The sequence below is a fragment of the Macaca thibetana genome, chromosome 12, assembly GCF_024542745.1.
Source record: "Macaca thibetana thibetana isolate TM-01 chromosome 12, ASM2454274v1, whole genome shotgun sequence".
Taxonomy (NCBI): Eukaryota; Metazoa; Chordata; class Mammalia; order Primates; family Cercopithecidae; genus Macaca; species Macaca thibetana.
This window is the reverse complement of record NC_065589.1, coordinates 69,703,003-69,728,929: the sequence shown is the minus strand read 5'-3', so window position 1 is coordinate 69,728,929 and position 25,927 is coordinate 69,703,003. Positions and strand designations below refer to the sequence as shown.

The following is a 25,927-nucleotide window of genomic DNA, read 5'->3' as shown; positions in this document are numbered from 1 at the left end:
TCCATGGAACTCAATCAGTGATCATTCAGAATGTTCTGGTAGCATAATTTCTATTTTTATAAATACTTAAATTCTTACATATAAGGTGTTCTAACTAACAAAACTATTTGACTAACATAGAAATGTTCATAAAAATCCACTGTTTTTGATTATACTTTAGAAAAAGATAAAAACTTGAGTTAAAAAAAATTTTACGTCTTATGTAGAAAATGGTGCAAAAATGAATATGGTCCTTAAAAAATGTCATGCTTAGTTTAGTGATTGGGAAATATTTTAATTTGAAACTTTTATTTAAAAATATTGAAGTTTTAAGTAGTATTGCAAACCTGGTGCTAAGATCTGGTTATTTCAGAATGTTTTCATATATTAGGAATGCCCACAGTTATGTAATCAGGACTTAAATACTTTGAATTCTATTTTGAAGTACTTTTTAATGCACCAAAATAATCCATTGCATGAAGTGTCTGAGTCTAGATTTAACTGATATTTGACCACGTCAGATTATGTAAAATAATTGTGTCTCCTTGTGTAATGACTTCGATGTGGTATCTAAACAGTTTTTCAGTAAGAAAAGATCACAGAAATGATCATCCTCCGTATTCAGCCAGCTCACATTCAGTTCTCAGGAAAATGCTGAGACAAAGTTGTATTGAAAAATGTTACCATTGACGAAAACTCATTATTTTTAGTTACAGAGTACATTCAAGTGCATAATTGGAATTATAGTCTATTTTTATTAGTTCCCACCTCCCAACCATTTTATATTTAAAAAAGTAAACACCTGAATTTTTTTTTTTACCTTCATCAAAAGGTCTGCAGTTTACATTACAGTAAAATAATAGTACAGTTTAATACATCTTGAAATCACAAGACTAGAAGTTTAAAAGTGCTTAGCACGGCCTTTAGTTCCGAGAGAGTTGTTTTGTTTTTCAACTTTGCTTTGCTTTGATGTTAGGATTATCTGTAATTCAAAATACAGTTTGTCAGTTTTCTTGTCAGGGCAACTATGTTTCTAGTTCCTCATAGCCTCCCCCAAATCCAGCTAAATTCAGTTTCAAGTTTTTATTTGCAAAACTTCTTTGGCAAACAAAACTGTGGAATAAGTCTTAACACTTCTTAGTACAGCAGTTCTCAACTCCATCACACCCAATGCTCATTTTGTACTAACTATGTTAACAACCCCTTACACTCCCTTGCGGTGAAATTCAAAGGTAATACAACTACCTACAGACATCATATTGTAAGTTAACATAATGCTTTAACTGTAATATAAAAGAGAAATAAATGAAAGATGTTTTCCAGTGTACAAATGCTCAAGCATGACCACACCAGAGGAGATGATGGAACAGTTTTAGGGGATAAATAGAACTCAGCAGCTACAAATGCATCCAGATGGAGTTGGGTTGTATTAATGACTCCAGTGCTGGGAATAGCACTGTTGTTGTTGATATTTGTCAGAAATCTTGATAAAGTTATGAATCATGCAAGAATTAATAAGCCTTTGATTTATTTCATTTGGTAGATGCATTCTGCAAAGTTCAGTGTATCTTAAAACTGTTCAAAAAAATACTTTGTGTTTATTTGTAAGTTAGAGTTAGATTCCAGGCCCAGAAAATTATAAACCTCATTGTTTGCTTGTTTTACTTACATGAATGTAAATGGGGCATTTGAAATTTTGTGGGATACAAGGGAGTTCTTGGTTATGCAGGATTTTATGGTATATTGAATTGCCTAGCATTCCTGACCTGTTATACTTAGAAGTCGGTTGCAACCTACCAGTCTCTAAAACAAACACAAATGCTTCTGTGGAATAGAGGCACCACGAGTTCTGTGAGAAGCACCACTGTAGGATGTTAGAACGGGACCATCCTCATGTTATAATTTTTGTTATATCGGGTCCTTAAAGTATATGGGTTTGACCAAAACAAAGCCATAATCAGTCACACATTCAGAATGTCTTATTTACCACTGAGAAATGAACAGTTTTTTAAATTATCTCTGTGATCTGTGCTCAGATATTTTCAGAGTTGTATACCTGCTGCCAAAGCTAAACTAGTTTCTAGTTACCTGGCCTATTTACATATATCGTAAGTTGCCTATAAAAGCACAGTGATGTGTGGTTTTATATTTAGTATTTAAGTTCCGACTTGCCCCCTCCTACTAGAGTTCTGTTTAGATATTTTATGTTTTGTTGCATTAGTTGTACTGAACCTGACTTCTCCGTTCACTACAGTTCCCTTTCAAGAATAAGTATGAGTCTTTAGAGATTACAAATCTAAACATAAATTGTCACCTGTCACATATTAATCAATGGAAGCTTTAAACTTCATGCCTTGATTATGTTCTTAAATTAACTGTATTATGACCCTTCAAATAGTGTTTGCTGACATGAATGAATAAATCCCTGTGCTTTATTTTGTTTTCTTTCCCTGTCTCTATTGTAGAGATTAACCATTCCAAGCAGTTGCCCCAGAAGTTTTGCTGAACTGTTACATCAGTGTTGGGAAGCTGATGCCAAGGTATACATATGTATTTTTGTTATTGTTTAGAATTCTGAAATTTCTCTTGCTTGGCTTTCAGTTTTTAAAACTTAAGGTAATAAAATTCATTACAAAGCAAAGCTGGATTAATGCCTCTGTGAGCCCCAGATTAACTGTTAAGGTTTTCTGTTGACATCTGCTTAATCTTGATCTCTAGAGACTTATTATTAACTCATTCTTATAGCACGCTTTGACATTCTGGATTCAGTAAAAATAATTTTATTATTTTGTTTTTAATTTTTAGTAATAACTATTGCACCTGTATGCTATTGAGATGGCTGAGACACAGTACTTATAATATGCCAGGCACTGTTTCAAACACTTTATGTATGTTAACTCATTTGTTCCTCAGAATGTCTCTATGAAATACATGCCTCAATTATCCTCATTTAACAGATGAAGAACCAAGACATACAGAGGTTACATCATGAGCTCAAGGCCACACAGCTAGTAGGCAGTAGAGCTGGACATGAACCCAGGTAGTAGGGCTGGACATGAACTAGGTCTGGCACAGTCCCTGCTCTTAACCAGTGCACTGTTTTGCTTTTCTAGCCAAAGAGCAGACAAAAGTAGCACTTCTAGAGCATCTTGATATGTACTCCCTGTCCAGCTTCAGTGATGTGTTTGAGCTCCACATTAGAGTTGGAGAAATTCCAAGGCTTAGGCTTTCATGCGCTTATCACATTTGAGCATGAAGGGCTCATATCCTTTCCCTGCAAAGATGATTTTAAAAGACTCTCACATACATTTGGAAATATTTACAGATGAAATGATAAGCTAGTCTTGGATTTGCTTCAAAATAAAGTGAAGGGAAATGGATGATGGTATAGATTAGACAGGATTGGCCATGATAATTTTTGAAGCTGGGTGATAATATATAGAGGTTCATGATATTGTTATCTCTACTTTTGTGTATTTTGGAATTTTCCATAATGAGTTAAAAATAAAAAATATTCTCACAGATTAAACATTAGAATAAGAAAGCAGTTACACTCAAAGGAACAAAAATTTTATGGTTTAAATCTGTCCATTTTTTTGTGGAAATACAAGTATTACAACTGATCTTTTAAACAGAGACTAAAAAGAAAGACTAAAGAATCAAATTTCTTACTGAATTTAAACCCTGTTCCAATCTGACCCCCAAGAAGAATGGCCATAAAATATTGTCTGTTCTTCTACAATATGTTTCTTTAGTGGGAATAACTCAGAAGCAGTTGGTGACAGTGGAGACTGGGGACTATGTTAGTATAACACAGAATTCATGTTGATTGTTCATAATGTTTCCCAACACATTGTTCCGCACTGAGCACAAAGTGTAATAATGCAGCCAACAAGGCAGCAAGTGACCAGTGCTATGAAACCTATTCACTCCACATGCTCCTTCTTGACTTGGCTTAGCTTAACTTGGAAGAATTTGTTGCTGGTTCTCCCAGCAACAAACTGTGCTGTGTACATGTTGCAAAATCTTTGCTTTCACTCCTATTCTTTAGACTTCCCTTGCCCTTTTTTTAAGTAGAGTCCTAGATATTCCTAGTATTATTTTTACTAAAGAATCGTGTTTTTAAACTGTGTTAGTATTTTATTTAGGATTGTTGTTCTTTTTATTAGTATTTGATGACACAGTTGCATGGTTTTTAAATGGTCTGTCCTACTCCGATTTAGGCCCTATAATTTTTAGTACATGATTTTGCAGAATAGGGATTTTTAAGCATTAAGAGAAATGCCTATACTTTGCAACTAATTCAGTAGAAACTATAAGCAGGTATTTTCAAGCTTGCTTTAAAACATTTATTTTATACTGTTAAAATGGTATCATACTACCCCTTCCCTGTCCTTCTTACTAGTTATATGTCCATTGTGATGTGTAAGTCATTTTGGACATATGTTTCTCTGTGATGCATAAATAGAAATTTTGCCTGAAATTATTTGCATTGAATTTGATTATTGCTACTAGATCTCTATAATTGTGATTATATTTCAGTATGCAAAGCAAGTTTTTAATTTCTTAATTGGGTGCTCAATACCATATTAATTAAAATTATAAGAATGTACATTTATGGTATATTGATTAAATTATACTGTAAGCGCCTTACACAACAAGAACATTAGGCCCAGTGTTGAAACCATGCAGGTATGTCTTTTATATGTGGTAAGCTAACCCTTCTTTAGGACCAAAGAAATCTTGCGTTCCAGCCACATGAAGTATAAAGGAAGTTTAAGATTGATTTTTAGTTTCTAAATCCGTGACATTTTATTCTGATTAAACAATGACATGTCCCCTGTATTTGATTTGGTTAAATACCTGGCCACAGCCCACATTTCCAACTCTCTCATTGCTGATCTCCTCTAGACACACTTACATACTTTCATTCCCAAACCTGTTGTCTTCGTTCTTTTCTTTCTCCTCTGAATATTTCATCATCAAGTCTTCCTTGATTATTCTATTTATCCCACCTCAGGCTTAGCACTTCTTTTCCTAAACCACAGTCTGGGCCTTACCTGGTACAGCTGTATTTTTAAAGATATATTTTCTTCCTAGATGTACTGAAGCTTTATAAGGGTGTAGAGGTAATTGTTACATGTGTTTCCCTATCGCACATTACATCAGTTTGGAAAGTGGATGCCCAATTTGTTGTTGCCTGAAGTAGCCAGACCACAGTACATTTCCTGAGAGGTACATCATTTTCTGGCTAGAAATATGTAGCAGTTCAACCAGAAGTTAGTGCCAGTCCTATGCACATATGTACAGCAATAGTTAATTAAAGTACTTTCTTTTTTTTAAAGTCCTTAGATTTTTAGAGTATTGACATCTAGATTAAAATATTCAGCCCACCTGTAGAACTGGTGTTCTTTTGCAATGAGGGTCGGGGCGGAGGTGGTGATGTATGCAAGAGGAAGCTGATATTACGTAAATGTCAAGTCCTTCTAGTGGCTTACAACAGGTGCTCAAAATATTTTATTGAAGAGAAGGAGAAAGAAAGGAAAGGTGGGTATTGGTTCAGGTCCTAAAATGACATTTCCAAATAGGGAGAAAAATAAGTTGGCCTGGTGCGGAGGCTCACGTCTGTAATTCTAGCACTTTGGGAGGCCGAGGCAGGTGGATTGCCTGAGCTCAGGGGTTCGACACTAGCCAGGCAACACAGTGAAACCCCGTCTCTACTAAAATACAAAAAATTACCTGGGCGTGGTAGCACGCACCTGTAATCCCAGCTACTTGGGAGGCTGAGGCAGGAGAATCACTTGAATCCAGGAGCCGGAGGTTGCACTGAACCGAGATCGCACCACTGCACTCCTGCCTGGGTGCCAGAGCAAGACTCCTTCTCCAAAAATAATAATAATAATAAGTTGAAGTCATAAATTCAATAGGAAGTAGTGTCTTACCCTTACGTGATAAAAGATGTTGAAGAGTTTAGGAACAGAGCCCTTGGTTCTGTAACTTCCTGTGTGATGCTGGGCACTTCCTGCTCTTCTGAGACTTGTCCTTACCTATAAAATGAAGATAACAAATACAGAAATAATGTATGTAGATGCTTCATAAATGGTCCCAGTTTTTATTTTAATTTTTTTGAATAAGCAAAATAATGACTAAAAGGAACGTAATCCCCTTCAGAGGAATTTATATGAGATCCTAGACCAAATATGTATTCTGTAACCACAATATTCATAGAATAGTATTACCACAAAAAATCTATATTGTTATCACCTCTTAAATGTTCACTTTGATAACCTCTATCCAAGAGTAGGTGCTGACTATAAAATTAAATTTTTTCTAGGGATGCTGGTCATCCAATTACAGAAGAGTTTCTACCTTATTTTAAGAATGATTAAATGTAGGGAAATTATTCTTTAAAAATTCATTAGCTCCTCCTACTGCTTTTCCTTGCAAAATGAAAATCCTTTATTATATAATTAGCTCTTATGCAAATGATTTAAAACATTTTTCTGGCCAGGCACAATGGCTCATGCCTATAATCCCATCACTTTGGAGGCTGAGGCAGGAAGATCACTTGGGACAAGGAGTTTGAGACCAGCTTGGGCAAGAATGCGAGACCCCTCTGAACAAAAAACTAAAAAATTAGCCAGCCATGGTGGCAAACACCTTTAGTCCCCACTACTTGGGAGGCTGAGGCAGGAGGATTGGTTGAGCCCTGGTGGTTGAGGCTGCAGTGACCTATGATCACACCACTGCATTCCAGCCTGGGCAACAGAGCAAGACTCTGTCTTAAAAAAAAAAAAAAAAAAAAAAAAGGCCGGGTGTGGTGGCTCATGCCGTAATCCCAGCACTTTGGGAGGCCGAGGCGGGCAGATCACGAGGTCAGGAGATCAAGACCATCCTGGCTAACACGGTGAAACCCCGTCTCTACTAAAAATACAAAAAAAAAAAAAAAAAAATTAGCCGGGCATGGTGGTGGTTGCCTGTAGTCCCAGCTACTCGGGAGGCTGAGGCAGGAGAATGGCTTGAACCCGGGAGGCAGAGCTTGCAGTGAGCCAAGATCATGCCACTGCACTCCAGCCTGGGCCACAGAGTGAGACTCCGTCTCAAAACAAACAAACAAACAAACAAAAAAATCATTTTAAAACCCGATACGTGCTGGGAGAAATTAAGAGGAGGACAAAGTTAAAGAAGATAAATAGAACACTTTTCAAGCTTCCTACTTAAGGCATTTTCCTCTTTGCTTATTAGAAGGCTTAATATATATCAGTAACATTTATCTATGTATGCCCTTTTCAAGGAAAGACACAGACACACACATGCACACAAGTGCCCTTGAAAGAGAATAATAATGGCAGAACTCAATGTATATCCTAGGTTTTTATATTTCTGCGAAATAGAAAAATTGCTTTTCTTAGTAATGTAGGAAGCACTTAAATCCTGAGAGCAAGCCACGTCAACATTGTTTCTTCTTGTTTTTGTGCTCTTAAATTAAAATGCATGTTTTAATTGCTGCAACTATAATTTGTTCAGTAATGGTGTAATTATGAGGCATGATGAAGAGAGAATGTGCATCATCCTTTTTATTATCTTTCTCTATTTTTGTTTTAACCTTTTGTCTCAACCTTGGCTAGAGTCTAAAGAGACAGACTAGAATAGTTCTAGTTACTGCTAGCTGAAGAAACACACTTAATGCTCATTTCTAGTGAACAATACCTTACAGTGTCTTAGCACTAAAGCCAATTATAACCGAAAATAAATATTGAGAACAGTGAAGTTATGACAGCTTTAAAATTGGGGGATTTTTTTTCTTTTTTTTTTTTAACTTTACTTTTAGGGTCAGGGGCACATGGCCAAGTTTGTTATGTAGGTAAATTGTGTGTCATGGAGGTTTGGTGTACAGATTATTTCCTCACCCAGGTGATCAGCATAGTACCTGAATTTTTTTTTCTGACAAACCAATTTGGAAAATTCTATTAGTTCCAATAGATTGATAGGTAGATTTCCCCCCAACACTTTATCATAAAAATTTTCAAACAAAGAAAAGTGGAAAGAATTTTACAGTGAACACTAACATGCCCACCACACACAGTCTACCGTTAACTTTTTACCAGCTTTATCACGTAGGTTTTTTAAAGGACTTCACTGTTTCCTTTTAGGAGTTCTTAATCATAACTAAAAGAGAGAATTAGTGTTCTCCCTTCCTGGAGAAAAACATGAATTATCCCAACCTTAGGCCACATGATAGAAAAACAGCATCTGAATCTCTCCATGTGAATAGTTCACTGAGAATAAAGAATACAGTTCCCTAAACCTGAGTGACCTGATGAGTGTAAAATAACTACATCAGGACATTGCATCATGTTTTATTTTGTTATGGTGGGTTGAGTTTATTACTATGCTTGTAGTATCTACGTTTTCTCTTAAATATCTCCTTTCTTAAGTCCCAACAAATGATTACTGATTTTCTCTTCTTCAGAAACGGCCATCATTCAAGCAAATCATTTCAATCCTGGAGTCCATGTCAAATGACACAAGCCTTCCTGACAAGTGTAACTCATTCCTGCACAACAAGGCGGAGTGGAGGTGGGTAGCCCCGACACCAGGCCACAGCGTCTGGCTTTGAAAGACCATCACTCGTCTCAATGAAGAAGAGAACCAGAGATCTGAATGACAGTCCTGATTTCTGAGCATAGTTTAGGGGAGAAATAAAAAAGGTTTTTTTATGATTTTGGAAATCTTATAAGTCCTGAATTTCATAAGTAAGCAAGAAATAGTGTTTCTCCAAGCTTGTTGCCTTATTGAGGCCGGGCACAGTGGCTCACGCCTGTAATCCCAGCTCTTTGGGAGGCCGAGGTGGGTGGATCTCCTGAGGTCAGGAGTTCGAGACCACCCTGACCAACATGGAGAAACCCCCGTCTCTACTAAAAATACAAAAAATTAGCCGGGTGTGGTAGCACATGCCTGTAATCCCAGCTACTCAGGAGGCTGAGGCAGGAGAATCACTTGAACCTGGAGGCAGAGGTTGCAGTGAGCCGAGATCTCGCCATTGCGCTCCAGCCTGAGCAACAAGAGTGAAACTCTGTCTCAAAAAAAAAAAAAAAAAAAAATTGAAATCATATCTTCTGAGACAAAAGATGGTTACCAGACATTTCTCTGTGTTTATGCTTTGTTAGGAAGCTTTGTTCTCTGTTCCGTAAGAAACAGGAACACTGTTTACCTTGAAATTTGCAGAGCACTGTGTCTGCTAGTGGAGGGGGACAGGGAGACTATAAAAAATACTCTTAAAAGAAAACTTTGGATGTCATAAATACTTTCAAAGCTTGTTGGATAAACTTAATAATGAGAAAATTGTATGAGTGGAAGAGTAAACCCAGGATGAAACATTTGAGCCAGGTCACATGATGTATGAATATAAATAGCATGTTTGGAAGCTAACATTATTCCCCGCCTGACTCAGCAGAGATTTAGGTAACTTCATCTCTGCTCCTGATATCCGTGGGCAGTAACATGACGCCTTACGCCATCTGCTGATGCCAAATGAATACTGCATGCACTTTGAAAATTACTGCGTTGTTTACTCCTGTTGCTAGATACTTCTTTGGGCTGTTTGTTGTTTTACAATAACCTTATTTGTTTTTATTCCTTTGAAATATCTATCTAGGGCCAGTGAGGTAAATGAATTTTTATTTAGGGATACAAAAATTATACGGTGAGCTCAAGTCTAGGTATAACAGACTTTTTTCCTGGGCTGAGATAATCAACAAAACAAAACATGTAAGTAATATTTGTTTTTTGCAGTAAGAGATGAGTATACATGTCATCAGATCACTCTCCTCTCCTTTAAAATCCATATATGAGTTCCCATTGCTCTTAAGACAAAGACCAGAATACTTGGCACAGTGGCTCACGCCTGTAATCCCAGCACTTTGGGAGGCCAAGGCGGGTGGATCACTTGAGCCCAGAAGTTCAAGACCAGCCTGGGTGACAGAGCAAGACCCGGTCTCAAAAAAAAAGAGGACCAGAATACTTACCAAGACTCACAAGACCCTCAGTACTCTGGCCTCACCAGCGTCAGCTTAGGATCATTCTTCCCTTAATTTCTGGCTTTCAGTCCCTCAACCAATGCATATTTCTCCCCATTCAGGGTCTTTACAAGCACAGTTTCCTCTCTTTAAAACTTATCCCATTTCAGCTGTGAACCACGCCTGCCGTCACACCCCACCTTAACTCCTGTTCATCATTCACATAGCAGTTGAATAATACATCTGCAGGGAAAGGCTTCCTGACCCCAGGCCAGATCAGGTTCCACTTTATGTGCTCTGACAGCATCTCCTTCATAGGCTTTACCGCTATTGGAATTAAGAAGTAATTTGGCAGTTAGTTGTTTAATGTGTGTCTCACGGGCTGAAATGTGAGAGAGGCAGACAATCACGTTTGCTCATCACTCACAGCATCAAAATGTGCCTTGAACACAGCATTTGCTTAGTAAATATTTGGGGAAGCAAGAGAGAAAATTACCATGGTGGTAATAATATAAAAAGAGATTGTGATATTATACAAGAGAATATAAATATGTAAGTTAATTTGTTTGCCATGACAAAAGTACTTCTTATATTCATTCATTCATTCATTCATTCATTATCCATTCATTGAACTTCTGCTGGTGTGAGAACAACTGGTGCCATTCTGGTACTGGGCTGTAGCAATGAGCACAAGAGTCCCAGGGCACATGGAGCTCTCCAGCCCAAGTGTCCAATGTTAAACTATTAAATATATTCAAAACGATCTCATTTCTATTTTGACAAGTATCATGACAGAGAAATATACTAGAGAGCAGATAACCATGAAATCTGATCTAGTCCAAGGACATGGTAAAAGGATTCTGGAGAAAATGCTATTCGATCTATTATCGAAGGGATTAGTAAGATTTTAATACCAAGATAGGGAGTCTTTTAAAGTATGTCAACAAGGCCAGGCGTGGTGGCTCACACGTGTAATCCCAACACTTTGAGAGGCCGAGGTGAAAGATTGCTTGAGCCCAGAAGTTTGAGACTAGCCTGGGCAACATAGAGAGACCTCATCTCCACTCACAATAAAAAAAATTAGCTGGGCATTGTTACTCTAACCTGTGGTCCCAGCTACTCGGAAGGCTGAGGTGGCAGGATCGCTTGAGCTGGGGAGGTCGAGGCTGCACTGAGCCGAGATCAGGCCGCTACACTCCAACCTGGGCTACAGAGTGAGATCCTATTCAAAAAAAAAAAAAAGAAAAGAAAAGAAAAGAAAAGAAATGAGAAAGCTGTGCAAAAATGTAGGGACACTTCTTCAGCAAAGCATCATTGAGAAGGGTAAACCAGAAATGGTATAAAGTACAATAGAGAATAAAAATAAATTAAAAATGATTATATCTCCATACACAGAGTAATAAGGTCATTCCTAAAATCACAGGTCTGATAAATGATTTCAAAGTAGAGCCTACAGTCTAGTTTGTTTAGAATGATTCTGTTTTTTATAAAATATATTATTGTGTATATGTACACAGAGAAAAGTATCAAAAAGTCAGTGTTATCAGTGGGTAATGGAATTATACAGAGTGTTTTTTATTTGTATATCTTTATTTCCTACTTCTTCCACATTAAACATGGACTAGTTGCATGATAAATTGAATTTTTAAAATGCTTGAAGATGAAAGTGAGGGAAATGAAACTGATGATTGACAATGGGGGAAAAAGGAGGTAAAATACAGTGACGTATTTTAGTAAAAGGAATACAGTTGCCTAGGGGGCCTCCTCATCTTTCAAGAACTGTTAATCCTGTTCTGAGAGCTGGAGAGAGAATATATATCCTGACCCAAACCAGTAAACCACAGTTTGAGAAGCAGCAGAGCTGTTTTCACTGAAGTAGGCAATTGGTTAAAAACAGAGAGGACTATAATAGTAATTTTAATAATAATAAACACAGTTGTCACTTATTAGGTTTTTACCAGATGCTTGTACTTCATTTAGATTTTCTTTTTTAATCCCCATAGCAACCCTAAATTATATCACAGATGCAAAGGTAAATTGAGTAACTTGCTCAAAATCATACAGTACTGAGAACAGAACCCAGGACAGAATACAGTAACAGAACCTGGGTGGTCTGGTAACACAGCCTGCCCTTGCACCCATGCTGTACAGTGCGGTTACTAGACTTGTGGCCATTGTCATGCTGTCTTCTCATTAGTATGCAATATTCACTTGACTGAATTCCTTTTTAGCTAAGAGAAATATTATAGGGCATGATCATTTTAGGTTATTAAGGTGTCTAACTCAATATGTAAACTCCTGAAAAGAATTATGTTTTTTTCAGATAATCTCAACATTTCAAAAGACAACACATTCGAACTACTTCCTCTTCCCCCCCAACTTTTATCTAGTGTCTGAAACCACATGACTAGTGTCCAAAGAGTGTTTTAGTAAATTAGAGTCACAGTGATCACAGTGAAGCCTGATTCCAATCCTGCTGTGGTGTTTCTGGCAAATGATTATTTTCTGGTAGAGCTTCCTCTACACATAGACCAGATGCAACTTGTATTTTTAGAAAACTGAATGGTTATTCTGAAAACTCTTTTTAAAACTACATTATTAAAAACCACATAGACTATGTTCTTTCCTTTGACCTAATAAATGATAGGAACAAAATCTAGTGTCAGACTTTTCCTTATTCATCAGACCTTCAGCTTGTTTCTCCTCCCATTGACTTACTAGCAATAATGGCAATAAGCATTAAGAACAGAAAATGTGTCATCCTGTGGGTCCTGTTTTGGATTTTCATTAACCATGGTAATTGTCTGTAGATCTGTGGCAACCTGCACTGAACGAGGCATGCAGTGTTGTGATGAGCGTTCAGATCTGTGTCTCTTGGCAAAACACTTGGTTGGTTGTGTTTCCCGTGGTGACCAAAGTACTCTCACCGTGACATGCCTTCTTAAAAACAAAAACCCAGAGATCAAAACATGTAACCTTTGCAATTTGTGCAATGTTAGCACAAATCATGTAATATATAACACTACATTTAATAAACAGATTATACATTTATCATGTAATATATACGCTATATCACTCTTTTTATAAATTGACCTTTTATTTCAAAGTAAGTTTCTGTCTGATGAAAGAAGATAATTACAGTTCATTGCCTGTTTTTGGCATATGGAAAATTGATACTAGTTGACATTGACCTTGATTGGATTTGGCTTACGAGAAGACCATAATTTTCATCAACTAAGACATTTAAACTATATTTTTAGAACAAGAAGGTTATATAAATATATCAACAAATGCATTTGATACAAAACAATGCACCAAAAAAACCAAGGGAGCAGCTGTTTTTATGTCGTCCCCGGGTTGGGGTCACGTCTCTAATGGCATATAACCTCCCACACGATTTCAGACTCGGCAGTGTCGGGAGTGCTGTTGGAAAGCTGGGCCTGAGGAGACAGATTGAGGACGGAGATTTACTCGGTGTTAGTTTCTGTGTCACAGCTTCCCGTCCATTTAACTCTTGATCCGTTTTCCAGAAGTGCTCATAATCCCAGTAGGCTCCCAGAGCTGGAACTTGAGATGCATCTTTGGCTTAAATTACAAGTGAAATAGAATGTAGTGACCATTTACCCTGGTCTAAAAGAACATCAGTGAGATTAGTCTCACTGGCAGGGGCGTGGGGACTGGGTTGGCAGAAGCGCCGTGTAGACGCTGGCCCAGGCCTCTGCCATCGCACACTGAGCCCGACCAGCTCCCACCACCCCCTTGCCACCTACTGACCGCTTCACCAACTGAAGATGGCTCACTCTTCTTTTTTTATGACAAAAATTTACCCTAAGGTTTTTCACGCTGATTTTTTCCCCTCAGTCTTCCACTGAAAAATAAAAACTTCGTTTATGTGCATAGTCATAATATTTTTATCCGAAATATCAGGGATAAAATTTGGATTTTATGGTACAGTCATAATTCTGAAAGATGGCTGAATCACTGCCTTCTTTAGGGACTGTAATATGACTTACAGCCTTTTATGATTTTTCAAATGGCACCAGTAAAAGGGATGGGTGTTGATATTTGTGGGCGTCGCAGCAGAGGCTTCTTACACCTGATTGCTGCCTCCCTTGCTCTGAGGTGCATTTCGGACAAGTAGGGAAGTAAAGTGTTGAGCCAAATCCAGACCCACCTCCATACCTGTGCAGAGTTGGATTTTGCCAGTGAATGTCCAGAACTTTTTGTTTTCATTCATTTGGTTAGTATCTGTAAGAGCATTGGAATGTTCCAATAAGAGTAAGCTGTTTACTTACTGTTATTCTCCCTAGAAAGAAAAAGGCAGACTTTGGTTACATATATTCATTAACTTAGATGTGGGGGCTTCTACCTTCCATAGTCAACATCTCAATCATGATTATGCCGTCGCAACACAGGACTGCCTCAGCGGCACCTGGAAGCAGCAGCTGGCAGCACCCAGCAGCTATTCTGCAATAGTCACCCAGTTCCCATCTTCTGCATCCTCCTCTCCAGTGCCTTCTCTAGCCTTGACTTCCCTCTCCCTCTCCCTCATTCTCTCAGTATTGTTGCTTACTTACAGGCTTTTCAGAAACTCAAGGGAAAGAACTTCCAGTTCTGAAAACATAAATTGAGACTTAAACATTGCGACAGCCCTAAAGGAGAAAACCGTTTGTGCTGAGCCATGGTACCAGTTCCACTTTCTGCGAAGGACAGATTTCTGTAACATAGCATGTGGTTCCAAGTGGTGAGGTTGGTTGGCCTATAGACCCTAAGGGAGATAACTTCCTTTAAAAATTATGAGAATTAAAAGGAACCTTAGAGTTCATCTGGCCCAGGGTTTTCTACATTTGCCTGATTGTAAAAATTACTCGGGTCTTTTATAAAATAATGAAAATTCCAGGGTCCCACCCAGGCCTACTGACTCATGAGCTCTAAGGAAGGGTCCTAGAAATCCATGTTTTGTTGGGTTCTGGTGTGTGGTTTTTTAAAAAACAAGTTGCCTATGTAAGTCTAAGGATCAGGCAGGTAGGGGAACCCTAATGTTCTATAACCACCACCCCTTACAACCAAGGAAACTGAGTCAGGTTAGTCAATTGATTGCTTGGGTTACTCAGCCAATGAGTAGCCTAAAGTGTCATCTCAACCACTTACTGATGGTGTGTTAACACCTAACTTGAATATCATTTTCCCACCTATACTATGAGATTAATACCTGTTTCTTGGGACTGTTATGGGAATAAGATGAGATCATGGATAACAGCACTTACAAACTGTAAAGAGCTAGATAAATGTAAGCATTTACTAAATGGTTGTACCAGGACACCCGCTCCATTGCTTATGCTGCACCCCAGTGGCTCTTCAACGCCTTGTTGAAATATTTTGAGCTTATATTTTCAAGCTAGAAACTACCTCTTGATATTTAAGGACATGAAAGATTCCTTCTCCTCCGGCAGCTTCCTGGTTGATTTTAAAGCACCGGCATTTGTCTTTTACTTTGATTAGCATTCTGATGGACCCACTAAGCGCTTGATGTCTCTTAAGTAAAGTTGCGACTTACACCAGCTATCCCTGTGCAGGTGCGAAATTGAGGCAACTCTTGAAAGGCTAAAGAAACTAGAGCGTGATCTCAGCTTTAAGGAGCAGGAGCTTAAAGAACGAGAAAGACGTTTAAAGATGTGGGAGCAAAAGCTGACAGAGCAGTCCAACACCCCGGTGAGTACCCTCCCCCTTCGCCGTCTTTCCACATGCTGCTTGTAGGCTGCGCGGCTGAGCATGGCAGCATGGCACCTCTTCCCCTGCCTCCCGCTGCCCCTCCTCATTTCCTGCCTCGCGCCTGTGTATCAAAGGGCCGGCGTGTGGACTCAAGCGGCGTTCATACCTAATTTCAATTAATAAAATGCCAGAGATTTAAAAGAAAAGCTTATCCTATTTCTGGCTCCTTCCTTAAGAACTGTTATTCTGTCAGTGTGTTTGTATATTAGAATTACAATAATAAAATCCGATGTATTTTCACACCATCTGCTCAATCTCAGAACATGCACCTCGGTGCTGATTAACTCCTTCTAGTCGCTCAGTCATTAATAACTGTAACTCCAGCAGCTCACTGACTAACAGAGTCTTTGATGTGTCAGAACTTAACCATGTTTTCCTTCTAAAATGGAGCTAACCATGATGACATGCAAATGAGAAGCATTAATATTTCGTACTCAATTTAGTGTTATGATCAGGGGCAGCAAAATATTGGAAAAAGATTCTCTCTGGACAAGCTTTCAGTATTTATTACACCTAGGCAGTATCTTGTTTTCTCCCAAGTCTTGTATTTAGAGGAATATAAAAATTCTTTTTAAGCATTTCACTGGTTATACAGTAACCTTGAGCTTACATGCTGATATGATATTATTAAAGTCTAATCAAATTTCAGCATTCTTTCCTATTTTAAATGGCATAACATTTTCAGGAATTAAGTATACATTTATAATTGTTTTTTCCCAGGGTTTTTAATGGGCAATATTTGTTCAATTAAAATTACCCAAGTAATAGTAGATTAAAAGTAAACATATATTTTAAATTCATTTTTGATAGTTGCTATGGTGATTATGCCAAAAAATACTGGAATGCCGTTCATTTTGTGGTCTTCAAAAAGCTTTCCTGTCTTTAAAAGTCTTAATCTTCATTAAGCAGCCAGTGCCCAATTGGAAAGTATTTTCCAATGTCTAAGGAATAAAATAGTCTGTCTCCTTCCCAACTTGTGTGGAGAAGCAACGTGATATCCAAACAAGGAAAATACAATGAAGCTAAATGTTTACTATCAGATTCAATTTGGAAAAAAAGGACTTTGGTTCTCCAGGGAATTCCAAAATGAACCAAATTGCTATCCATAACACTACCATGGAACATTTTTAAAGTGCCACTTTTATCTGTGAATTTGACTTGGCTGGTGAGAAAACGATGAGGGAAGTTTCCTGTTCTGGCTGACGTGGTGTCAGCAGGCAGCCTCTGAGAGCCTCGCTCTAGGGATCTGCACCGGAGCAGTGCTTCTCCCAGAGCTCATGAGGGACAGGAGCAAAAATGTGACCTTGTCCCTAGAGCACAGCTTCTGAAGTCTGCAAGGTTTTGTTTTGTTTTAAAATGCATTGAAATCTAAAGCCGTAAAAGCGTTGCATGGCTTGACTCTTTCTAAATGTAGTATTGTAAGAAAAAACTTGAGCCATTCACATATGCTTCAGAACCTTTCTTTAGTTTATTGGCATCAGTTTTGCTAAGAAACGGGCTGCCTTGCACATAATTATTGCTCTTAGTAACATAGTTTCATAATAAATAATAAAACGCTCTGCAGTAAAGCTCTGTGTGCTCGGTAGGTTGCCTGCTTGAGTTTTTAACCCCATGAAACTTTCTGTGAAGGAACTGCTCTGGGGACCACCATCTAACAATGGACAGCCTGTAGCACAATCTCAATGAGATTTTCTTCTTTTTTTCCTTATGGGAGATAAGTTTTCTTTCTTTACAGTACTTGCTTTTAATGTCTCTTCTGCTTAGAGCTGGTATTTCTGAAGGAAAGAAAGTTTATGTTCAGATATTTTGTAAGTAGGTGTTTTCTTTTGTCCTCACATCAGTTTCTGTTTAGCTTTAACTGAGATTTCTTAGAGAAAGATGAAATAAACCTTTTAAAAAGGAAGTGGCTGGAGGTTTAGACTTCCTGTATGTGGCCTTATCTTAATTATGTAAGTTTAACATTTATATAACTTCATAAAAAATTGTGTCATTCGATTAATTTCAAGGGCACTATTTTCTTTCCTAAAACTAAAACATTAGTTAAGGATATTTGGGGAGATTAATCCTTTATGCATAAATATGGATAATGTTTATTTTCTAATTATAGTTGAAGCTTGATGTAAGCATTTTATTTATTTTAAGAATACAAGCTTATCTGAGAAACATTTATAGAGATCTTTAGAGTCAAACCTAATATGAGGAATGACCCTCAAAATAATACAATGAGCCACAAAGAGTTCCTGAGAATATCTTACAATTGAAAACAAATTTCAGAAGCTGAGAAGTTTGACTGCCAGGGAAATAACATCCTGTTTCCAGTGTTTAAGGATCTAAATCAATTATTTTCTTCCATATAATGGATACTTTTCAGTTGAATGATATGAAATTAAAGTTATTGAACTAACGACTCCAGGAGGGTTTTTCCCAAAAGAGCGAGCTACTTTTTAAAAACTCAGCTCCAACTTCAGTTTAAAAATTAGGAAATTAAGGCCGGGCACGGCGGCTCATGCCTGTAATCCCAACACTTTGGGAGGCTGAGGCAGGTGGATCACGAGGTCACACGTTCGAGACCAACCTGGACAACATAGTGAAACCCTGTCTCCACTAAAAATACAAAAAATTAGCTGGGTGTGGTGGCGGGCGCCTGTAATCCCAGCAACTCGGGAGGCTGAGGCAGGAGAATTGCTTGAACCTGGAAGGCGGAGCTTGCAGTGAGCCAGGATAGTGCCACTGCACTCCAGCCTGGGAAACAGTGCGAGACTCTGTCTCAAAAAAACAAAAAAAATCAGGAAATTGATCCTCAATATTAGGTACCAGAATATAGAGGTCATCCCAGTATATTATTTGTACATTATTTATCATAAATGTATCCATATTGAAACTATGCCAAAAACATAAGCCTTGATTTGCTTGTTTCTCAAAAGAAGAGGCAGTAACATTTTTCATATCCTAACAGTTTTACCCCTGAAATGGATATGCCCAAACATTTATGGGAATAAGTTGGCTGTTCAAAATAATTACATAAAGTAGAAGATAAATGTCTGTGACCACTGTGAGCGGTGACATCTTAAGAAAAAAGTTCTGTCGAAAGAGGAAAACTTGAATATTAGAGCATATTAGAACAATCTAAATTAACACTGTTTTCCTCCTTTCTTCCCAGTTTTCATGTGTTTACATACTTACGTCTAACTTAAATGTGAGAGACAGCATCTAGAATTTGTTCACAAGTGAATTATTTGATAATTTGAATCAATAGTATTACAGCAGTTCTGGCTACAATAAATAAATAAGTGGAAGCAAGTGAATTCTAGACTAAATTTTAGTGTATATTCAGAGCACTAATCCAGATAAAAAGGTAGTCAACAACCCACATTTCCCTAGAACTGTATTGACTGCTGAACTGTTTTTTGTGCTTCCTCTGAGCTTATCTTTTGGGTATAAAGTTTCTTAATTTTTCATTTGAGAATGAATCTCTGCTTAATTTCTTTTGTAAAAAATATAATGGTTAACTAAATGTTTTCTTGTGAAAATGAAATTGGGAAAAGTTAAGATAAATCCTAAAAACTATTTGGTTTTAAGCAAAATGAGGGCTTAAAACTTGCAACTTCTTTTCCATTTGAAATTTGGCTTGCTGTGGTGCTTTGCAAACTTTTGGTTGTGATTTATCCTGTCAGTCATTATGGCAAATATGCTGGAGCCAAATCTGCCATTAAATACATTCTCACATAATTCCCTACATTCATTTATTTCACTAATCATTTACCTCCTGTGTAGTGCCAACTAATTTTGTGGTATCTATTTTCCTGATTTAAATTGGTCCTAATTTCTCTTTTTACTTCTGTCCTTTCTTCCCTTTTGATAGCTTCTCTTGCCTCTTGCTGCAAGAATGTCTGAGGAGTCTTACTTTGAATCTAAAACAGAGGAGTCAAACAGTGCAGAGATGTCATGTCAGATCACAGCAACAAGTAACGGGGAGGGCCATGGCATGAACCCAAGTCTGCAGGCCATGATGCTGATGGGCTTTGGGGATATCTTCTCAATGAACAAAGCAGGAGCTGTGATGCATTCTGGGATGCAGATAAACATGCAAGCCAAGCAGAATTCTTCCAAAACCACATCTAAGAGAAGGGGGAAGAAAGTCAACATGGCTCTGGGGTTCAGTGATTTTGACTTGTCAGAAGGTGACGATGATGATGATGATGACGGTGAGGAGGAGGATAATGACATGGATAATAGTGAATGAAAGCAGAAAGCAAAGTAATAAAATTAAAAACGTTTGGAAAACACAAAAGTAATTTGTTTATCTCAGTCTGTACAAAAACAAGTAAGGAGGCAGAAAACCAAGCACTGCATTTTAGGCCAATCACATTTACATGACCGTAATTTCTTATCAATTCTACTTTTGCTTTATTTTTGCTTACAGAAAAATGGGGGGAGAATTAAGCCAAAGAAGTATATTTATGAATCAGCAAATGTGGTGCCTGATTATAGAAATTTGTGATTCTATATACAATATAGGACTTTTAAAGTAATGACATTCTGGCTTTTTCTTTTTTAATGAGTACCTTTTAGTTTGTATTTTACTTTATTTCCTTTATTCAAATCGTTTTTAAAAACGTACATATTGAACAAGCACTCTTAACTCCTAATTGTTCTTTGACACATAGTATTCTGTGACTTACTTTTTTTTTCTTATAGCAGTACACTATAATATCAGAAATGGTTGGCCTGAGCAACATAGTAAGACCTCGTCTCTACTAATAATTAAAAAATTAGCTGGCATGGTAACACACACCTGTAGTCCCAGATACTTGGGAGGACAAGGCAGGAAGATTGCTTGAGACCTAGCCATCAGTCAGGGCTGCAGTGAGTCATGATGGCACCTAGCCTGGGCAAGAGAACAAGACCCTGTCTCAAAAACCAAAAGAAAGAAAGAAAGAATTGATAGTACAAAATCCAACAACAAAAATACTGAGATGAAAGAAGGTTATAACAAAATGCTCTTCAGAAATACCTAAACGCTGAGAATTTTTAGTACTAAATAGCACAGCTGCTCAAAGTAAAGCCTGAGCAGTGTTCTCAGTAGTGTATTTGAAGGAAAAATACTCTGATTTGAAACCAACAGCTGCAAACTTTCATACCACTGCTGGCCATGGAAGTTTCTTAACAACACACTGTCATTTAAGGCTGTGCTTGTGCTTTATACAAAGAGAAAGACGTGGTCTTAAGGGGATGCTTCCAGGGGGTTAATTCATGCCTCTCCTGGATTTTCCAGCAAGTGGTGTATGCGTGGTCGTTTGTTTTTTAGAGGGGCATAATAATCCTGGATTCTAAACATATGCTCAGCTATTTTAAAGAAGAAATTAAATATTATGAAAGAAATAGTAAAGATAAGTTATCCTCACTTAGGCAAAAACATAAGTCCTTTCCATATCAAGTTTAGCCTACCAGAGTTGTTTTTTGTTTTAACCCTGCTTAATAATGTTGGTGTTTTAGAAGTAGATACAGGCAGTGCTCTGAAAACCTGGCTAGCCAGGGATATTCTTAGAATTTTATCACCTATTTGTCAAAGCTTGTTTAAATTATAAAACACTTTTAATTATATATATTAAGAGGCAAAAGAACTAAGATTTGTTTCAATCTAAATTAGAAAGGAGTGTCATTATTTGACTATTAAACCAAAACATTTTTGGTTGTTCTTTTTATGGAAGTTTTAAGAAACGACATCATCATAGATATGACCTAATAGTATTTCTAACTATATTTGATCATTAAAAGCCTCTTAGAATTTGAAGCGTGACATGTGTCTAATACCCCTTGAGAGCTGAAAAATACCGCATAATGATCAGTATGCTGTGCCAGCTTCATTTGGGGAGAAATAACTAATAGAATGTTCTGGGTGTGAGGTGTACAGCAGCCTAGGTGGCATAGTAATGAAGAAAGGGATCAGAGTCGGACTGTCACTCAGAATCCTGGGCCCAGTTGCTTGACAACCTTGGGCAAATTATTTAATCTCTGTATGTCTGTTTGCTGATCTTCCACATGGGAATAGTAATAGTACCTACTTGAAAGGATCATTGTGCGGATGAAAAGAAATAATATATGTAAAGCACTTAACACAGCACCAGGCTCATGGAAAGTGGCTAGTTAATGTTAGCTACTATGAATGGTGCCAGTGAAGACACTGAAAAATAAATGATTTCAGTAACCTTCCGGAAAACTATCAGTTTCAAATAATATTTTCTCTGTAGTATGAGATGAAATTAAAAGTGGATAGCTTTCAGGAAAGATAGAGAGAACATTCTTAGAATGTAAGCTAAATAGATTTCTTCTGTTGCTCTTTGAAAACTATGAGCCCTGTCCAGGTTAACCTGGTCTGAGGTGAGACTAAACGCAGAAAGAGCAGACAAAGCTTTCCCTAAAAGATGGATTCCCCCACATACCCATGCTACTAGTTTCTCTGTCTATTCACACACGTATACAAATACAGGAACACAGCCTGTCTGTGCTCAGACATAGAGAAGTACTACCTGACTTGAGTCAATGCACCCAAGCAGAAAAGCTTGGAGTAGAGTAGAAGGGAGGGCTTGGGACTCCTGTCTTTCCGGCATGCCCTGGGCTGCAGTGGTCAGCCACCTGAGGAGAGAGCCAATAGCATGGGGTTTACAAGGCAAAGATATAGTCATTCATTCAACACATATTCATTGAGCTCCTTCTCTGTGCCAGACACTGTTCTGGATGATAGCTAGGTGAAAATCTTTGCACTCACAGAGCTTACATGCCAGTGAGTAAAGATTGATGATAAATAAAGCAAATGCATCATATGTTCACATTTGATAAGTATACGCCAAAAAATGAAGCCGGGAAGGAGGATAAGGCCCATGGGTGAATGTTGAGGTTTTTAAAGTATGATCAGGAAAGGTGCCACTGATAATGTAACATTTGAGCAAGGCTGAAAAAGGCAAGGGGATCTCTGGGGCTAACTTCGGGATCTCTGCACTTCATGTAAGAATGTAAACCTCGCTTCTCATTTAAGAATGAGCAGCAATACATTTAGAACATATGAACTGAATGAAATGGATTTTTTTTCTTAATAAATCCATATGATTATACATAAAGTTCTGTTGCATTAATAAAAGCAGCCAAATAGGGCCAAAGAGAAAAATAACAGGACTCTATACTGGACCTAACTTTATCATTAATTAGGTAATATTTTCCTCATTTCTTTACTGCTGCTATTTTCCTCACCAGTATTCCAGAGATGGTTACAGGTCAATACTCTACCACCAAGAACCTGCAAGGATTTCGAATACAGCAGAATTGGCCTCGGTGAAGAGCTTAAAATTGTTCTCCTCGTAGAACCAGACTATTGATCATTACCACGTGACATTGGCTCTATTACTTTCTGTTCCAAATCAATGTCCTTCTAGTGGTTTGAACATGTTAAAACATCCCTGAAATCTCAATCATATAATCAGAATTTTATAGTGTTCTCACTCTATCTGTAAAGATCATTTGGAAGACTTTAGACTCTATTAATTTTTAAAAGGAATGTTTATTAGCCATATGCAGAATTTCTAATGATGATATTAATTATACAGCTTCTAATTCACTTTTCAGACCAGTTTTTGAAATGGCCATTATCAGTATTGGATTTAGTTCTAATTACTTGATTTACAAAAATGTACATTTAGAAAGAAAAGGGTTAAAAGAAACAGAAACGTAAAAATTCAAAATGAGAATTAAATCTCTCAATTGTTGTAGTAATTATCAGGGACATGCAACTGAAAATGTCTCACCTTTCATCTTTTTTTCTTAATTCATAAAGTTATCTTGTAGAATTTGATGAGAGCCTCCTAGTCATTCTCAACTGGGGTACTGCTGTCACCTAATGGTGTTTGAGAGTGTTGGGGCTAGGGCACATTTTTGGTTGTCACAGCAACTGGGATGGCATTTGGTGCCCAGTGCCAGGAATAGTAACATTGTGAATGCCAGGGACAGTTTGCTTCGTAAAGTCTTCCATCCAAAAGGGGCTGGGCGCCGTGGCTCACACTTATAATCCCAGCACTTTGGGAGGCCGAGGTGGGCAGATCACCTGAGGTCAGGGGTTCAAGACAAGCCTGGCCAACATGGTAAAACCCTGTTGCGACTAAAAATACAAAAATTAGCTGGGTGTGGTGGCACATGCCTGTAACCCCAGCTACTAGGGAGGCTGAGGCAGGAGAATCACTTGAACCGGGAGGCAGAGGTTGCAGTGAGCTGAGATCGCACCACTATACTCCAGCCTGGATGACAGAGTGAGACTTCATCTCAAAATAAATAAATAAATAAATAAAACCCAGTAGCATTGTCCCTTCCCCACTGACAAACTTATCAAATCCAGAAGCTTTAGAGTTTCGTGTCTAATTATTTTTCTCCTAAACGAAATCACCCAAGTCAAAAAAAAAATGTATTTTTAGAATTACAGCAACGTACAACCTGAATTTTGTGAGTTTCGTGGCTTTATCTTAAAGCAGCATTTCCCTATGGGGAAATGGTTTCTTTCTCCTTAGGAATGCTGGTGGCAACTTGATGAAACAGCCAAATCCACCGGGGCAGGTCACTCTCCCATTACACTGATTCCACAATAAATAGAAAAAAAAAAAAAAATCTCATTGAGGTAGCTGCAATTCTACAGGCTAACTTAAAGCCTCCTTTTTCTACCCATCATTTTTGAAAGCAAAATTACATTTGACTATTTTACATAACCAGTGAAAAGGAGTTGAAAGCATATAGCTCACTGTTTTTGATGCTCTGGAAATGTTGAGGGTGGGTTTTTAACCAGTGATTTTTAACATACAGTGAATTTGTTAGACTTTTAAACACTAGCTAGGGTAGTCAAACTTGATCCCCATTAAAATCAAGGAATTGGGGGTGGGGGAGTGTTTAGGAGTGATCCAGAATGACTTCTCCCAGAATTACTGTGCATATAACTTTATTTTTCAGTTTTCATTTGAATGGTAACAGTTTTATGAAAGACGGTTTTAAAACTTATTCTGAGTTAAATATTAATACTTAAAAATTTTTATTGTACTAGACTTATTGCAGCCTTTTGAAAGCAGCAGAGTTTCATCATACCACATATATAATAGAGCATACATTTTCTATAATCAGGCACCTTTTGCTGCTTTTGAGTAAGACTGTTTTCCTGTTTAGGTGTTAAGCATTGCCAGACATACAAATCTATTCTCTTCTCTCGATTGTAGCGTAGCCTGACAGCTCTAGATACAGCATTTCTCTGATGAAAAATGAGTGTCTATCAGGACATCTAGAAGACTAGCCATGTTTTCTCAGACTCCACCTTTGTTTGCACTCTGTTGCCTGTGAGGAGCTTCCTGGCATGTGATTATTTACTCCAAACTAGAGTTCCAAGCACCTACATTAACTATTTTATATTGTGTGCAGAATAGTATATCTATTAATGTCAGAAATGATACACTGCACATACTGCTTTTGCACTCTTAAAATTTTTGTACTAAATAATAGAAAATATTTATATTCTTTGAGTGTGAGCTTTGAATAGATGGCATTATCACTTTATTGTTTTTTTTAACAAAAACTTTTTCTCAATTATTCTATTGCAATGTTATTCTGAGCAAGTCCTATGCCAAATATCTTGTATAATGTTTGTATGGAAGATTAAATTTTACTCTCGTGTGGTAAGACTATTCAGTTACTGATTTTATAGTTGGAATTTGATATTCCAGCACAAAGTCCACAGTGTATTCAGAAATCCAAGTTGGTGTCATACATTTCATTTTGATGTGAACTTTTCTTTGCTTTCCTTTGTTCTAAGACTCCATTTTGCAATAAACGTTTTGACAGTAAATCCCTTTGTTATGTGTTGCTGTGTATATAAGATCCCCGTTAGATTGGATTCCCAACGTCCTTTGAAGGAATTGTTGTCACACGCATGGACTCAAGTGTTAGCTTTTCTCTCCTAAAGTCAGTGGGAGTGTAAATAATAAATTTGTAAAGTGATGAGACAGTCATGGGGTGGATTTTTTTTATTCCCCAAAGAAAGAAAGGCTTAGAACTCATCTTACAGCAGATACACTGATATGTTAACAAGGTACAGAAAACATAAAGGAAATGGTAAGCCACTCTGTGGCTGGAGA

General features: G+C 37.6%; 1 protein-coding gene across 3 annotated transcripts in view; it reads left to right on the top strand.

Annotated features, from left to right (window-relative positions):
* The window catches only part of MAP3K20 (mitogen-activated protein kinase kinase kinase 20), a 763,073-nt gene that overhangs the window by 694,538 nt on the left and 42,608 nt on the right, over positions 1-25,927 (top strand). For 2 of the 3 annotated variants that reach the window (XM_050751330.1, XM_050751329.1), the window contains 3 exons: positions 2,445-2,519; positions 8,453-8,559; positions 15,575-15,710. In XM_050751330.1, the coding sequence (XP_050607287.1) occupies positions 2,445-2,519; positions 8,453-8,559; positions 15,575-15,710 (318 nt within the window). Of the gene's footprint in view, positions 1-2,444; positions 2,520-8,452; positions 8,560-15,574; positions 15,711-19,632; positions 25,639-25,927 lie in introns of those variants that run through there. The other variant, XM_050751331.1, reaches the window with a different exon arrangement.